This window comes from Oncorhynchus tshawytscha, linkage group LG18, assembly GCF_018296145.1.
Source record: "Oncorhynchus tshawytscha isolate Ot180627B linkage group LG18, Otsh_v2.0, whole genome shotgun sequence".
In the NCBI taxonomy this organism is placed as follows: domain Eukaryota; kingdom Metazoa; phylum Chordata; class Actinopteri; order Salmoniformes; family Salmonidae; genus Oncorhynchus; species Oncorhynchus tshawytscha.
Window position 1 is genome coordinate 33504799 of NC_056446.1, and position 17407 is coordinate 33522205.

General features: G+C 43.3%; 1 protein-coding gene across 1 annotated transcript in view; it reads left to right on the forward strand.

The window, feature by feature from the left end:
• Positions 1-11852, forward strand: part of LOC112217908 (uncharacterized protein C14orf132-like) — a 30911-nt gene extending 19059 nt beyond the window's left edge. The window contains exon 2 of the mRNA XM_024378515.2: positions 11206-11852. Within this exon, the coding sequence (XP_024234283.1) occupies positions 11206-11427 (222 nt within the window). The 3' untranslated portion in view covers positions 11428-11852. The remainder of the gene's footprint in view (positions 1-11205) is intronic.
• The last annotated feature ends 5555 nt before the right edge of the window (positions 11853-17407 follow it).

Consider the following 17407-nt stretch of genomic DNA (forward strand, 5'->3'; position numbering starts at 1 on the left):
GTTACAGTCTTATTAAATGGGTGACACTCGCTTTGGGGCATTTTCTGTAGACGCGTGTGCTTTCCCTGCTTGGTTTGTATGAATGAAAGCATGATAATGGCTTGGAACAAATCAAATCAAATCAAATCAAATTTTATTTGTCACATACACATGGTTAGCAGATGTTAATGCGAGTGTAGCGAAATGCTTGTGCTTCTAGTTCCGACAATGCAGTAATAACGAGCAAGTAATCTAACTAACAATTCCAAAAAAAACTACTGTCATACACAGTGTAAGGGGATAAAGAATATGTACATAAGGATATATGAATGAGTGATGGTACAGAGCAGCATAGGCAAGATACAGTAGATGATATCGAGTACAGTATATACATATGAGATAAGTATGTAAACCAAGTGGCATAGTTAAAGTGGCTAGTGATACATGTATTACATAAGGATGCAGTCGATGATATAGAGTACAGTATCAACGTATGCATATGAGATGAACAATGTAGGGTAAGTAACATTATATAAGGTAGCATTGTTTAAAGTGGCTAGTGATATATTTACATCATTGCTCCCAGGCAGACTAAATAACTTTTTTGCCCGCTTTGAGGACAATACAGTGCCACTGACACGGCCTGCAACGGAAACATGCGGTCTCTCCTTCACTGCAGCCGAAGTGAGTACAAGCTGTCAGTTCTTAGTAAACAGTTGGGGAAAATGGTGTTTGACAAAATACAATGCTATTTCCTTGTAAACAAATTGACAACAGACTTTCAGCATGCTTATAGAGAAGGGCACTCAACATGTACTGAACTGACACAAATGACTGATGATTGGTTGAAATAAATTGATAATAATAAGATTTATTTATTTTTACCAATGACTTTTAAACAAAGTGTGTGTGTCCATGTATGCTGATGATTCAACCATATACTCATCAGCAACCACAGCTAATTAAGTCACTGAAACCCTTAACAAAGAGTTGCAGTCTGTTTTGGAAAGGGTGAACAGAAATATACTGGTCCTGATCATCTCTAAAACTAAGAAGATTGTTTTTGGTACAAATCAATCCCTAAGTTCTAGACCTCAGCTGACTCTGGTAATGAATGGTGTGCCTGTTGAACAAGTTGAGGAGACTAAATTACTTTGCGTTACCTCTGATTGTAAACTGTAATAGTCAAGACATATAGAATGAATGGTTGTAAAGATGAGGAGAGGTCTGTCCGTAATAAAGAGATGCTCTGCTTTTTTGACATCACACTCCAACAAGCAAGTTCTTCAGGCTATAGTTTTGTCTTATCTTGATTATTGTCCAGTCACGTGGTCCAGTGCTGCAAGAAAAGAACAAGTTAAGCTGCAACTGGCCCAGAACAGAGCGGCACATCTTGCTCTTCATTGTAATCAGAGGGCTGATATAAATACTATGCTGCCAATCTCTCTTGGCTAAGAGTTGAGGAGAGACTGATTGTATCACTTATTTTTTTTAAGAAACACGGTGTTGAAAATCCTAAATTGTTCGCATAGTCAACTTACACACAGCTCTGATTTCACACAGCTCTGACACACACACACACACACCCCACCAGACATGCCACCAGGGGTCCTTTCACAGTCCCCAAATTCTGAACAAATTCAAGAACGCGTACAGTCTTATATAGAGCCATTATTGCATGGAATTCCGTTCCATCTCATATTGCTCAAATAAACAGCAAACCAGGTTTCAAAAAACAGATAATTCAACTCCTCACAGTGCCTCTACCCTATTTGACCTACCGTAATTTCTGGACTATAAGCCGCTACTTTATTCCCACACTTTGAACCTCGCGGTTTATACAATGACGCGGCTAATTTATGGATTTTTCCCGCTTTCACAAGATTCATGCTGCCAAAAAACTGATCACCGTCACATAATGTGACGTAAATAGAGCGCACTCAAACTTCCCATCATTCTGATTACGGTAGTAATTTTGTCACCTTCATCATGGCAAAGACACGGAGAAATGCATATGATGCAGCTTTCAAGTTGAAGGCGATCGATCTGGCTGTTGGAAAAGGAAATAGAGCTGCTGCACGGGAACTTGGCCTTAATGAGTCGATGATAAGACGTTGTAAACAGCAGCGTGAGGAACTGACTCAGTGCAAAAAGAAAACAAAAGCTTTCAGAGGGAAGAAAAGCAGAGGGAAGAAGAGCAGAGGGAAGAAGAGCAGAGGGAAGAAGAGCAGAGGGAAGAAGAGCAGAGGGAAGAAGAGCAGAGGGAAGAAGAGCAGAGGGAAGAAGAGCAGAGGGAAGAAGAGCAGAGGGAAGAAGAGCAGAGGGAAGAAGAGCAGAGGGAAGAAAAGCAGAGGGAAGAAGAGCAGAGGGAAGAAGAGCAGAGGGAAGGAGAGCAGAGGGAAGAAGAGCAGAGGGAAGAAGAGCAGAGGGAAGAAGAGCAGAGGGAAGAAAAGCAGAGGGAAGAAGAGCAGAGGGAAGAAGAGCAGAGGGAAGAAGAGCAGAGGGAAGAAGAGCAGAGGGAAGAAGAGCAGAGGGAAGAAGAGCAGAGGGAAGAAAAGCAGAGGGAAGAAGAGCAGAGGGAAGAAGAGCAGAGGGAAGAAGAGCAGAGGGAAGAAGAGCAGAGGGAAGAAGAGCAGATGGCCCAAAGTATTTGCAGCCACTCGACATCAGTGTAAATCGTGCATTTAAGGTGGCGCTCCTTGTTCAGTGGGAGGCTTGGATGACAAGTGGGGAGAAATCCTTCACTAAAACGGGCCGCAGGCGAAGAGCATCTTATGGTCAAGTCTGCCAGTGGGTCCTGACAGCGTGGAGTATTGTCAAAAAATCCACCATCATCAACGGGTTTCAAAAGGCTGGACTGCTGCGTGTTGAAGGGGCAGCATGAGCTCAGCGGGGTATTTGCCTCCGGATGAAAGTGACTAGAGCGACAATGAAAACGATCCAACATTGGATGAAGCAATTCTGAGGCTATTCAACTCCGACACCGAAGGAGATGACTTCAGTGGTTTCAGTGCACAGGAGGAGGAAGATAGTGACCAATGACTTTCTTGGTAGGCTACTGTTTAATGTTTGTTACAAGCCGTGTTTCGTTAAAGCCTATTTATTTTTGTTACAACGCCGTGTTTCGTTTAAAGGCTGTGTAAAGTTAATTTGTTTCAATGTACCGGTAGGCACCTGCGGCTTATAGACATGTGTGGCTTATTTATGTACAAGATACATATTTTTTAATAATTCAGTGGGTGCGGTTTATATTCAGGTGCGCTTAATAGTCCAGCAATTACGGTAGATATTTTGTGTGTATGTATAGATATGAAAGCTACGTGTGCCTTGAAAAAAAATATATGTTGTTTTGTCTTTGGGTTGTTCTTGTCTATTAATGTTCTGTATTATGTCATGTTTCATGTTTTGTGTTTCATGTTTTGTGTTTCATGTTCTGTGTGGACCCCAGGAAGAGTAGCTGCTGCTTTTGCAACAGCTAATGGGGATCCTAATACAATACCAAATACCAAACATGTGAATGAGTGTACACAGTAGCCTGTAGTTAATGGATGATATTTTCAGTGTGTTTAGGAGAAGAGAGGAGAATGTCAGAGTTGAAACCCATTGTCTCAATAATCCATTTGTACAAGAGACTGATTTTTTAAATAAGAGTGAGTGCTCTTCACAGGTGAGTAATGTACAGCTGATGGAAGTGCTCAGTGTCTTTACTATGTTTTCAGTTCAAAGTGGACATGTGAGCGCTCGTTCTATGTATCCGCTGAGCCAACAGGAGCTTTGGGCTATTGATTCTGCACTTACGATTGAACACGTTACATCCTTTTTCTTCCTGCTGAATCCTCTGGCTATTCATGGGTTGCACATTTCGTCACAATATTGTTTTGAACATTCATTTTGGACTGATACCCAAATGAGCATTCTACTCAATGCATTGTTAATGAGCGCTGATGAAGATGTAATCAGAAGTGCATTACAGTGGCTTGGAAATACAATGATATTTCAAAGGGAGGTAAATAATTGGTAGGAAAACCTTTTGTCATCGTTTTAATGTCACCATGTTGACTTTATATGCAGTATAACTTTAGCTAGCTAGCTAAGATTGAGGGGAGATCACTGGATTTTAGCTAGCTAACTTTAGTATTGTTTTACATTTTTGACAACCTTTGATAGCTAATGACAACATTGTCATCTGTCTAAAGAAAATTTGACAAGATGATGATGGCAAAGTTGTTTTCTACTAAATATTTGTCTACTTTAGAAATGTCATCCTATTTCCAGGACACTATAGTGTAAATGAGACAAAAAGTTGTTAGCCTCCTTCCAGATTGACTGGATTTATCACCATTTTTGGGCACCGAGTAATGGAGGTGCAACCGGTGAATAGGACAGAAGATCATTTGAGGGCCATTTACATTACTAACATAAGTCTAGTGAGATCTATCACTCTTCAATATCAGATTTGCTCATTTTCTCTTTACAATAACCTTGGCTGTGGTGTGGCCAAAGGTACATTCCTGCTTCATGTGTGAGTGTAGCTATTAGCATAAAGTAAATACCATAGTATATAGACAAACAAAATAGGGATAGCAATTCAAACTATGCAGATGCTTCTCAGCTAAGACATATTGCACACAATGTTGCACACTTGATTAATGCAATGATTCACAAATGTGTGGATATTTTAAAAGTCTTCCATTTTCAATTTGGTTAACAGAGCAAAAATGCTGTTTTTTGGTATTAATGTAAATAAGGTAATTATTGAAAGGACATGTGGTGTGGGAGAGCCCTTGTGCACTGTACCACTCAGACGGTGTATTTGGTGTAGATGTCTACCTCTGGAGGTAGTGTGGGAGACATCTCTTAAAGAGAGATTTGAATCTAGATCCATCTCTTTACACACTCTCTTGGACCGAGTTTGTATCATCAGAGTAGTGTATTGTAAAGAAGCCCCAGTGAACTGAGAGCAAAGTGCCATGACTAACAACAGGCTGAAGGCTTATTTGAGGAACTGCCCGCAGAAACGTAAAGAAACAGTGACTGCTTCTGACAGATGCATTGTAAAGAAGAATCCTAAAGTGCTCTCTAACAAATACGCTCCAGTCCAGGCTGTAGGGTTGACAGCCACTGACATACAGGAACTATCCTGACACTCATACCAGGATGTGGTTGGTTTTCTGTTGATGTTACATTTACATTTTAGTCATTTAGCAGACGCTCTTATCCAGAGCGACTTACAGTTGACTTACAGTCATCTTCAGATAGTTAGGTGAGACAGCCACATATCACAGTTGTAGCAAGTACATTTTTCCTGAATACAGAAGTCATCAGAAAAGTCAGTGTTAGTAGGAAAAGACAAGTGCAAGGGGGAACAAGACTGAGATACTCTTTGAAGAGGTAAGATTTCAGACGTTTTCGGAAGATGGACAGGGACTCCGCTGTCCTAGCATCAGTGGGAAGCTGTTTCCACCATTGGGGTATAAGAACAGAGAAGAGCTTTGACTGCGCTGAGCAGGAGCTGACCTCCCATAAGGGTGGGAGGGCCAAGAGACCAGAGGTGGATGGTGTTCTATGGATGTGCTAGCGTAATTTACTGTATACTACAGTAAGTGGTCATATTTAACACAAGCGATATTGTGAATGATGCATCTTACACTTCTTTTCACATGTATTATGTAAAGGATCAGTGGATATCCTAACAAAATATATACGAGCACCAGAGCAAGACAATAAATTGTGAGGCGGAGAAAGCACAATGAATAAAAAGACCAACTGTACACTTGGAGATTTACGTAGAATGTGATTGTGACAGTGATGAAGAGCGAGCATCGAAAATCAACTGAATTGAGTTCAGAAATCTAGGTCGTCTAGCCAGGGCAGTACCAAGGCTCCAGACCTAGCATCTTGTCGATGTCTCTTAATTATTGTCTCAGTTGTGAGTTAGCACGGTCTACACTGGGAAGCCAATATATATGCCAGAAAGCCATTTCAAAAAGGCGTTATGGCTGTGACAGACACCTCTATTACCCTAAACGTAGCACTTTAATGGTTAGTTGGAGCTGAACTTGCGTAATCCAATGTTAACGAATAAGCAAGTGTTGGCTCCATCTCTCATTCGGACAGAATGGTTTGTCATCAAAGGCACACAGGATTTGAGGGTAGGTCTCTGGGGCAGTCGGGTTGTTGTGTGCCTACGTGTCTGTGTGTGTGTGTGTGTGTGTGTGTATGACAGTGATGTTAAGAAGATGAAATAAGGAACAGTGATGGAAACAACACTTTTATGTCATTGCAGTTTTTCTTAGTTAACCTTGTAAGGAATTTATTGAATTTAAATTATTGACAGCATTAAATAGCAATCAAGCAGTCGTTAGTTAACAGGGTACTTATTCTTAAAAAAAAAAAGCTGTTTCAAAACCATTTACTTTGATCCTTTGTTCACATTCCCCAGTTCTGTTTCAAGTGGTTTGAATCTGCCCTTTACTACTATAGCCCAGAGAAACGTGTTAAATGACTCATTCATGAATGGCAAAAAAGACAGTCAAAAACAAAATATTAAGAAACAAGATTTTAAGTGTTTGTCCTTTTTCTACGAGATACAAGAACATATTTTTTACACATATCTATATATTTTCTACACATATCTATATATATTTTTTACACATATCTATATATTTTTTACACAAATTTAACCACATTTTTGGGTAGGCACTAAACCTTCATACACCATTCTTTTTCTTTACCAGTACCGGTTACATATAGATGAGTCCCGTGACACTTGGGGGGTCGTATAATGAAAGGGAGAACACCATCGGGTTCACGAGTCTCCCCTTTCCATCATTTGTAGGTCGAACTGTTTGGATGCTACATACAGTGCCTTCGGAAAGTATTCAGACCCATTGACTTTTTCTACATTGTTTTACGTTACAATGTATTAAATAAAACATTTTCCTCAGCAATCTACACACAACACTCTATTATGACAAATTGAAAAAAATATTTTTCGAATTTTTCAAAAATGTATTTTTGTTTTGAGACAGGAAATTGAGCTCAGGTGCATCCAGTTTCAATTGATCATCCTTGAGATGTTTCTACAACTTGATTGGAGTCCACTTGTGTTATATTAAATTGATTGGACATGATTTGGAAATGCACAAACGTGGCCATATAAGGTCCCACAGTTGACAGTGCATGTCAGACAAAAACCAAGCCATGAGGTTGAAGGAATTGTCCGTAGAGCGCCGAGACAGGATTGTATTGAAGCACAGATCTGGGGAACGGTACCAAAACATTTCTACAGCATTGAAGGTCCCCAAGAACACAGTGGGCTCCATCATTCTTAAATGGAAGAAGTTTGGAACCACCAAGACTCTTCCTAGAGCTGGCCACTCGGCCAAACTGAGCAATCAGGGGAGAAGGGCTATTGTCAGGGAGGTGACCAAGAACCTGATGGTCACTGACACTTCTCTAGAGTTCCTCTGTGGAGATAGCAGAACCTTCCAGAAGGACAAACATCTCTGCAGCACTCCACCAATCAGGCCTTTACGGTAGAGTGGCCAGATGGAAGCCACTCCTCAGTAAAAGGCACATGATAGCCCGCTTGGAGTTTGCCAAAAAGCACCTAAAGGACACTCAGAATATGAGAAACAAGATTCTCTGGTCTGATGAAACCAAGATGGAACTCTTTGGCCTGAATGCCAAGCTTCACGTCTGGAGGAAACCTGACACCATGCCTACGGTGAAGCAAGGTGGTGGTAGCATCATCCTGTGGGGATGTTTATCAGCAGCAGGGACTGGGAAACTAGTCAGGATTAAGGGCAAGATGAACAAAGAAAAGTACAGAGAAATTCTTGATGAAAACTCTGCTCCAGAGCACTCAGTGACTTCAGACTGGGGTGAAGGTTCACCTTCCAACGGGACAATGAGCCTAAGCACACAGCAAAGACAATGCAATTGTGGTTTCGGGACAAGTCTCTGAATGTCCTTGAGGGGCCCAGCCAGACCCGGACTTGAACCCAATCTAACATCTCTGGAGAGACCTGAAAATAGCTGTGCAGCAACACTCCCCATTCAACATGACAGAGCTTGACAGGATCTTCAGAGAAGAATGGAAGAAATTCCCCAAATACAGGTGTGCCAAGCTTGTAGCGTCATACCCAAGAATACTCAATGCTGTAATCGCTACCAAAGGTGCTTCAAGAAAGTACTGAGTAAAGGGTCTGAATATTTATGTAAATGTGATATTTACATTTTTTTTTATAAATTAGCAAAAATGTCTAGAAACCTGTTTTTCTGAATCATTATGGGTAATTGTGTGTAGATTGATGAGGACCTTTTTTGTATTTAATCCATTTTAGAATAAGGCTGTAACGGAACAAAATGTGGAAAAGTCAAGGGGTCTGAATACTTTCCGAAGGCACTTTCTGTTTTAATGACAAGACCGATTTTCGTGATGTCTCATGGTCTGACAAACACCTCTCTAGCTCTGCCACCTTTCACCACAGATGCAGAATTTAATGGGTAAGCCTAATAACCAACATATCGGTAACACAGTGCCTTCTTCCGGATAGCCTGATTATTTTACACCTTCTCAACCAGAAAACCAGTTTTCAACCATGACATTACGTCCTTAAGATGTAATACTCCATAGCTTTCCCACTGGGCATGAGATGAAATACATTTGACATGTGGGTGAGCTGTCTCTTTAATTCCTCTCTATTGATTCTCATTGAGGTGTGAATAGCTGGAGCAGTCAGGTGGAAAACAGACACATGAAAAACAGACACATCTACGGAAAAGTCATTACAGCCCTTTCTTTGATCAGGGCCCTTATCCACAAAGCAACTCACAATAGGGCTGATCTAGGATACGTTTGGCCTTTCTGATTATAATTAATACGATTATTTGAACAGGTGGAGTCTCCGGTTATCATGGAGACGACCTGATTCACTGAATGTTTTCTTAAAGAGATCACATTTATTTTGGGATATTGCAAAATATGACTTTTACATTCATGACAGGAGAAATAAATTGATTCAGAAGATAATTTTAGTTACTCATCTTGTTTCTATTACTTTCTAGCATGTCAAGCTAACTAGGTAGCTAGCTTTGTAGCCATGGATAAATCAAATCAAATCAATTTTTACTTGTCACATTCGCCGAAAACAACAGGTAGACCTTACGATGAAATGCTTACTTACAAGCCCTTAAGAAGCCTTTTTGACCTAGACTTGGCACTCCGGTACTGCTTGCCGTGCGGTAGCAAAGAGAACAGTCTATGACTAGGGTGGCTGGAGTCTTTGACAATTCTTAGGTCCTTCCTCTGACACCGCCTGGTGTGCCAGGCAGTAAAACAACCAGTCAGGATGCTCTCGATGGTGCAGCTGTAGAACGTTTATGAGGATCTGAGGACCCTTGCCAAATGTTTACAGTCTCCTGAGGGGGAATAGGCTTTGTTGTGCCCTCTTCACAACTATATTGGTGTGTTTGTACCATGATAGTTTGATGGTGATGTGGACACCAAGGAACTTGAAGCTCTCAACCTGCTCCACCACAGCCCTGTCGATGAGAATGGTGCCATGCTCTGACCTCCTTTTCCTGTAGTTCACAATCTTCTCTTTTGTCTTGATCACGTTGAAGGAGAGGTTGTTGTTCTTCCACCACATGGCCAGATCTCTGACCTCCTCCCTATAGGCTGTTTCATCGTTGTTGGTGATCAGGCCATCCACTGTTGTGTCGTCTGCAAAATGAATGATGGTGTTGGAGTCGTGCTTTGGCCATGCAGTCATGAGTGAACAGATAGTGCAACTTCCATGGTTTAGCCAAGTATCTAGCTAGCTGGTGGATGTTTTCCTTTTGAGATCAGGACAGAGGAAAGCAACATTCACCTCCATAAATTCTGTTTACATTGGCATTTACAGTATACTGAATGAAGCACTTAAGGAACCTCATGGGCACCCTTAACTTGTTAACATAATTTAAGGGGAAAATTCACCTTAAAAGTGGTTTGTGTAAAGAAACTTTAAGGGAAAAGATAAGGGAAATGTACTTCAGATGTTTTATGAAACTGGACCCTGATCAGCATTGCTACCCTGAAACTCTTTGTGGATACGGGCCCAGGTCTCTAGGGACTTCAATCTGTCACTCTGGCTGTACCATTAATGTACCCCTACTGTACAATACACAAACTCCCTTTCTCATGAATTTGCTATAAATGAGCAAACAGTCAATCCCTAAAGAAATCACAGAAAACAAGGCACTCATGAAGGATCTGGTACTCCATGCCCTCTTTCTCATTTAGCATTTTCTTTCAGACAATGTTCACAAAATACATATTTTCCTCTGAAAATGACCTTAACATGTGACAGACTAATCACCACAGAAGAGGTTCACAGAAACAGGTAGTAGCCTCGTCAATCACATCATTTACCAGACGCTCTTATCCAGAGAAACAGCATCTATTTCCAATCGGCTCCCCTGTGGGAATCAAACCCACAGCCCTGGCGTTGCACGTGCCAAGCTCTACAAACTGTGCCACACGGGACCGCATCTGTCTCCATCAACCTCTAATAAGAGGGGACCTCAGTGACAGATTTGTCATTTTCTGGTATGGGTGTTGTATAGGCTACACACTGTGTGAAGGAGAACACTTTTCTTATCCCTCTATCGTATTTTGGTTGGTTTGGCTACCCGAGTACAGCTGTGTATTATTTTCTAAGAATAGTCAATTCTGTCATGCCATCCTCCTCCCTACTGTCGATAGTATTGAGATACTGTGAGTATGTTCTGAATGTGTAGTTGTAGGAACCTATAGGTTCCATACTATCACTGGAGAAAGCATAACATTGACATTCCAGTAGCTTATTGTAGATAGCTTTCAATGAAAACGTTTTAATGTATTACAAATAATCTTAATATACAGTATATGCTCCATTGGCCTATTTGAAATAGCTTCACCTTTCTAGATAAGGGTTCTGAATTCTCAATGAATCAGAGCCATAGCATCAAGGTTTTCAGACTATTTACTTTCTCATGTCCAAGATAACGTTGGAAAGGAGACAAATTAACTGAATAGTTAATGAATATCGAAAGGGAAGATTAGGCCTCTGGACTATATTGATAGGGAAGCAGTGTTTCCAGTTATACATGAAATGAGTGTAATTCTAAGTCTAAAGCACTGTGCAAAACTCCAATATTTGTCCCTCTGAGTTGAATGCGCTTCGTTTTCTCTTTCAGTCGGTCATGGCGGGGGCCTTCATGGACTCGCCCAATGATGACGACAGCACGGACCACTCACTTTTCAACTCCTCGGCCAGCGTCCACGCCGCCTCTATGGCGGCCCATGACCAGCCGGAGCGGGAGCCCATGTCCCGCGACGCCATCTGGCTTTGGATTGCAATCACCGCCACCATAGGGAACATTGTGGTCGTGGGAGTGGTGTACGCTTTCACTTTCTGAGTGGTGGAAGCCATGATGGAGACATGCCAGCAGGAGGAACCTTCTGGACAAGACATTTGGGCATGAGCTAGGAACACCACAGCAGCCAACGGCCACTCTCAAAGGCTACACTGTTACAGAACAGTGAATGATTCTTGCATTGGCATCTTGTCCAAGCATTTGAAAGATAAGGCATTGTTCACAATTACAGAAATTAATATGTGTAATAAATTGGTCATGTTACTGCAGCCAAAGGTCAAAATATGGAATATTGTATACATTAGTGCTGTTGACTATACATTAAGATGTTGACATTTCTGATGAAGCTTTCTGATGAAGCTTTAAATAGTGAACAGTGATGTACTCTGAATACCCTCACATGTCATTGGTCAATTCTGAAATCATTGGACGTAAAATATTCAGATAATAAAACCTTAGTAACGTGCTGTTTGGAGCGTTTAGAGATCATTGTATGGAAAGTAACACTGGTAAGTTTTAGCATGTCTTTAACATCACAGTCGTTACTGTATTCTACATCTATCTGCCCGAAATATGGAGTTTATGACAAACATACTAGACACAGAATGTCTAAAGATCTTTACTGTCTGCATGACAATTTAGTTCACCTGACAGTATCAGTTTTGTATTAAGTTCATCTAGTTCTCCACTTTTCTCCTCTTTTTTGCCTAAGTGAGCCTTGAGTGCTGAATAGACAATCTTTTTCCAGCATATTTATATCTAAGATGGCATGGGTAACCTAAATCTATTTCTCTTAAACACCCCTATCAGACCTCAAACCCATATGAGCGGGAACTACAATTTATAGGAATGGATGTTCACCTTGAACACTTTTCACAGATGTTTACATGTGGAAACATCATTCCTCACACTTAGAAGTCACTTGGATTCAAGTCTAGTGTACATACATCTTGATGTGACTGCTGTAACCATTTCAATGTCGGTCTTGATGTATATTTTGATCGAGTATTATCTTTCTTCCTCTTTATAGTCTCAAAAGACATTGTAACCCAAACTGCCTTCCAAGCCCAATAGTTTTAATGAGCCCTGGATGCGACAATAGCCAGTTGCCATAGCGATGCATCTCTGTCGCTATGTGCCTCAAGGATACCATGTCTCTCGTTCCCAGTACAGCACACCTGTTTATCTCTCTCTCTAAACTCCCTAGCACATCTACCCAACAGACTCTCTCACACACACACACACACACACACACACACACACACACACACACAGGCTCTTTACATGTGTACATCGATCACATCATACATTAGCTGATAATGTTATAGACTAAGAGTCAACTTAGATACCATAGGTTGAATGATACTCTACACATATGAGCTTTAGAGCTCAAATAGTTTTCTACTGCTGGTTGCCCTTAGATACCATAAGCATTTCATATTGTAGAGCAGGGCTCTCCAACCCTGTTCCTGGAGAGCTACCCTCCTGTAGGTGTTCTCTCCAACCCTGTTCCTGGAGAGCTACCCTCCTGTAGGTGTTCTCTCCAACCCTGTTCCTGGAGAGCTACCCTCCTGTAGGTGTTCTCTCCAACCCTGTTCCTGGAGAGCTACCCTCCTGTAGGTGTTCTCTCCAACCTTGTTCCTGGAGATCTACCCTCCAGTAGTTTTGCTGCAACCCCAGCTGTAACTAGCCAGATTCAGCTCATCAACCAGCTAATTATTCGAATCAGGAGTGCTATATTAGGGTTGGAATGAAAACCTAGAGGAGGATAGCTCTCCAGGAACAGGATTGGAGAGAACACCTACAGGAGGGTAGCTCTCCAAGAACAGGATTGGAGAGAACAACTACAGGAGGGTAGCTCTCCAGGAACAGGATTGGAGAGCTCTGCTCTGCACATATTGTGTTTACCCTGGAGAGCCAGAATAGTTGTCTACTGCTTTTACTGTGCGCCCTTGGTGCACACTGGTGTCAGCGGTGGGATTCAGAGACAGAGGGCATCCAAACCTCCAAACCCCAAAGTCACTCTCTAAATTGCAGCAGCCAGAAACTAAGCTCCCCTTTAAGTGTAGCATTGAGACTGGGAGGCGTAATCTCTGATGTGTCTCTGCCTCACCGTAGAGCAGACCCCAGGTCAAACAAACAACATTAATACGGTCACAGTTTGTGAATAGTCAATGTCTGCTTTTCAAATGGCACCCTATTCCCCAAGCAACACACTGTGGGCCCTGGTCAAAAGTAGTGCACTATGTAGGGAATAAGGCGCCATTTAGGATGCTGACATTGGTTTGACTGTGACGGCAGGGACGGTCACCGCGTGATGTAGTCCTGGGATGGGGGATACAATGTCCTTTTGATTATAATGGATGAGACCTTCGATGCATATGGTTTGGTGTGATAAGTTGGTCCATTATTAACCTTGAATATTAACCTTGATTAATCAATCATTAACGGAGAGATGGATGACTTGTTGAAGCGTTCTTAGTGATATGCTGATTAAGAAATCTCTCTTTCTTTTTCTGGAGAAGTACGATTTTTTAAATGAGATTAAGCTCAATTAGAATATATATTTAATTTGGGCGTAGATGGATTTCATCTGAAATCAGATATTAACCCCATTATAGATTATCCATATAAAATCGTCCAAACAGCAAACTATTTCAAGAAAATAACTCAGAAGACTTATACATGGATGTTTGAGTACGCTCTGCATACTCTGAGCAGTTGATTGTGACGTTGTTCCAGTTCATTAACTAATTATTCAAGGTCTTACTGAAAATACCATTTGTAAAGATAGATGGTGTGATAATCCACATTGTTCTTCACTTGCACTGTAACTATGGTCTTTTGTATCAGTTATTAAGTATGTACTATTCAAATGTAGTTTGGTAAATGTCATCAATAAATGTCATGTGGCTGGGTGTGATCATTCACAGAAACACAGAATCATACTTGAGGAAAATGGTATTTTATCTATTGTTATTAAAGTTGTCTTAAAATAATTCAAGTATATGTTACAGGAGTCATTTAGCATGTTCTCATGTTCTTCTGTCATTGTCAATATTATCCTCATGCAATTATGATTATGTTCAGAGATAATAATCTGAATGGCATTTACCAATGGAGATGATTGATGAGTGTTTCAATATCCAAGCAGTTTCCCAACTTCAGTCGATCACAGAAATGCTGCATTATGTTTCATAAGAAGCTCTACTGGTTGGTATTTTAAACTCTGATGTTACAGATTACTTTTCGATTATAGACTGGTTACTTTTATCATGCCAGTGGCCTACAGAATGCCGGTGGCCTACAGAATGCCGGTGCCATACAGAATGCCAGTGGCCTACAGAATGCCTGTGGCCTACAGAATGCCTGTGGCCTACAGAATGCCGGTGGCCTACAGAATGCCGGTGGCCTGCAGAATGCCCGTGGCCTTCAGAATGCCGGTTGCCTACAGAATGCCGGTGGTCTAAAAATGCAGGTTGCCTACATAATGGCCGAGGACTACAGAATGCCGTGGCCTACAGAATGCCGGTGGTCCTACAAAATGCCGGTGGCATTTTTACAGAATGCTCGTGGTCTATAGAATGCTTGTGGCCTACAGAATGCCGGTTGCCTACAGAATGCCGGTGGCCTACAGAATGCCTGTGGCCTACAGAATGCCGGTGGCCTACAGAATGCCGGTGGCCTACAGAATGCCGGTGGCCTACAGAATGCCGGTGGCCTAAAGAATGCCGGGTGCCTACAGAATGCCCGTGGCCTACAGAATGCCCGTGGCCTACAGAATGCCCGTGGCCTACAGAATGCCCGTGGCCTACAGAATGCCGGTGGCCTACAGAATGCCCGTGGCCTACAGAATGCCCGTGGCCTACGGAATGCCGGTTGGCTACAGAATGCTCGTGGTCTATAGAATGCTTGTGGCCTACAGAATGCCGGTTGCCTACAGAATTCCGGTGACCTACAGAATGCCTGTGGCCTACGGAATGCCGGTTGGCTACAGAATGCTGGTGGCCTACAGAATGCCGGTGGCCTAAAGAATGCCGGGTGCCTACAGAATGCCCATGGCCTACAGAATGCCCGTGGCCTACAGAATGCCCGTGGTCTATAGAATGCTCGTGGCCTACGGAATGCCGGTTGGCTACAGAATGCTGTTTGCCTACAGAATGCCAGTTGCCTACAGAATGCCCGTGGTCTATAGAATGCTTGTGGCCTACAGAATGCCGGTTGCCTACAGAATTCCGGTGACCTACAGAATGCCTGTGGCCTACGGAATGCCGGTTGGCTACAGAATGCTGGTGGCCTACAGAATGCCGGTGGCCTACAGAATGCCGGTTGCCTACAGAATGCCCGTGGCCTACAGAATGCCCGTGGCCTACAGAATGCCCGTGGCCTACAGAATGCCCGTGGCCTACAGAATGCCGGTTGCCTACAGAATGCCGGTGGCCTACAGAATGCCCGTGGCCTACAGAATGCCCGTGGCCTACAGAATGCCCGTGGCCTACAGAATGCCAGTGGCCTACAGAATGCCAGTGGCCTACAGAATGCCGGTTGCTTACAGAATGCCGGTGGTCTACAGAATGCCGGTGGCCTACAGAATGCAGGTTACCTACAGAATGCCGGTGGCTTACAGAATGCCGGTTGCCTACAGAATGCCGGTGGCCTAAAAAATGCCGGTTGCCTACATAATGGCAGAGGACTACAGAATGCCGTGGCCTACAGAATGCCGGTGGTCCTACAAAATGCCGGTTGTCTACATAATGGCAGAGGACTACAGAATGCCGGTTGCCTACAGAATGCCGATGGCCTACAGAATGCCCGTGGCCTACAGAATGCCGGTTGCCTACAGAATACCGGTGGCCTACAGAATGCCAGTTGCCTACAGAATGCCGGTTGCCTACAGAATGCCGGTGGCCTAAAGAATGCCGGTTGCCTACAGAATGCTGGTTGCCTACAGAATGGCGGTGGCCTACAGAAAGCCGGTTGCCTACAGAATGCTCGTGGCCTACAGAATGCCGGTGGTCTACAGATTGCTGGTGGCCTACATAATGCCGGTTGACTACATAATGCCGGTTACCTACAGAATGCCGGTTACCTACAGAATGCCGGTTGCATACAGAATGCCGGTGGCCTACAGAATGCCGGTGGCCTACAGAATGCCGGTGGTCTACAGATTGCTGGTGGCCTACATAATGCCGGTTGCCTACATAATGCCGGTTACCTACAGAATGCCGGTTACCTACAGAATGCCAGTTGCCTACAGAATGCCCGTGGTCTATAGAATGCCGGTGGCCTACAGAATGCCAGTTGCCTACAGAATGCCCGTGGTCTATAGAATGCTTGTGGCCTACAGAATTCCGGTGACCTACAGAATGCCTGTGGCCTACGGAATGCCGGTGGCCTACAGAATGCCGGTGGCCTAAAGAATGCCGGTTGCCTACATAATGGCCGACGACTACAGAATGCCGTGGCCTACAGAATGCCGGTGGTCCTACAAAATGCCGGTTGTCTACATAATGGCCGAGGACTACAGAATGCCGGTTGCCTACAGAATGCCGATGGCCTACAGAATGCCCGTGGCCTACAGAATGCCGGTTGCCTACAGAATACCGGTGGCCTACAGAATGCCGGTTGCCTACAGAATGCCGGTTGCCTACAGAATGCCGGTGGCCTACAGAATGCCGGTTGCCTACAGAATGCCTGTGGCCTACAGTATGCCCATGGCCTACAGAAAGCCGGTTGCCTACAGAATGCCCGTGGCTTACAGAATGCTCGTGGCCTACAGAATGCCGGTGGTCTACAGATTGCCGGTGGCCTACATAATGCTGGTTGCCTACATAATGCCGGTTGCCTACAGAATGCCGGTTACCTACAGAATGCCGGTGGCCTACAGAATGCCGGTGGTCTACAGATTGCCGGTGGCCTACATAATGCCGGTTGCCTACATAATGCCGGTTACCTACAGAATGCCGGTTACCTACGGAATGCCGGTTGCATACGGAATGCCGGTGGCCTACAGAATGCCAGT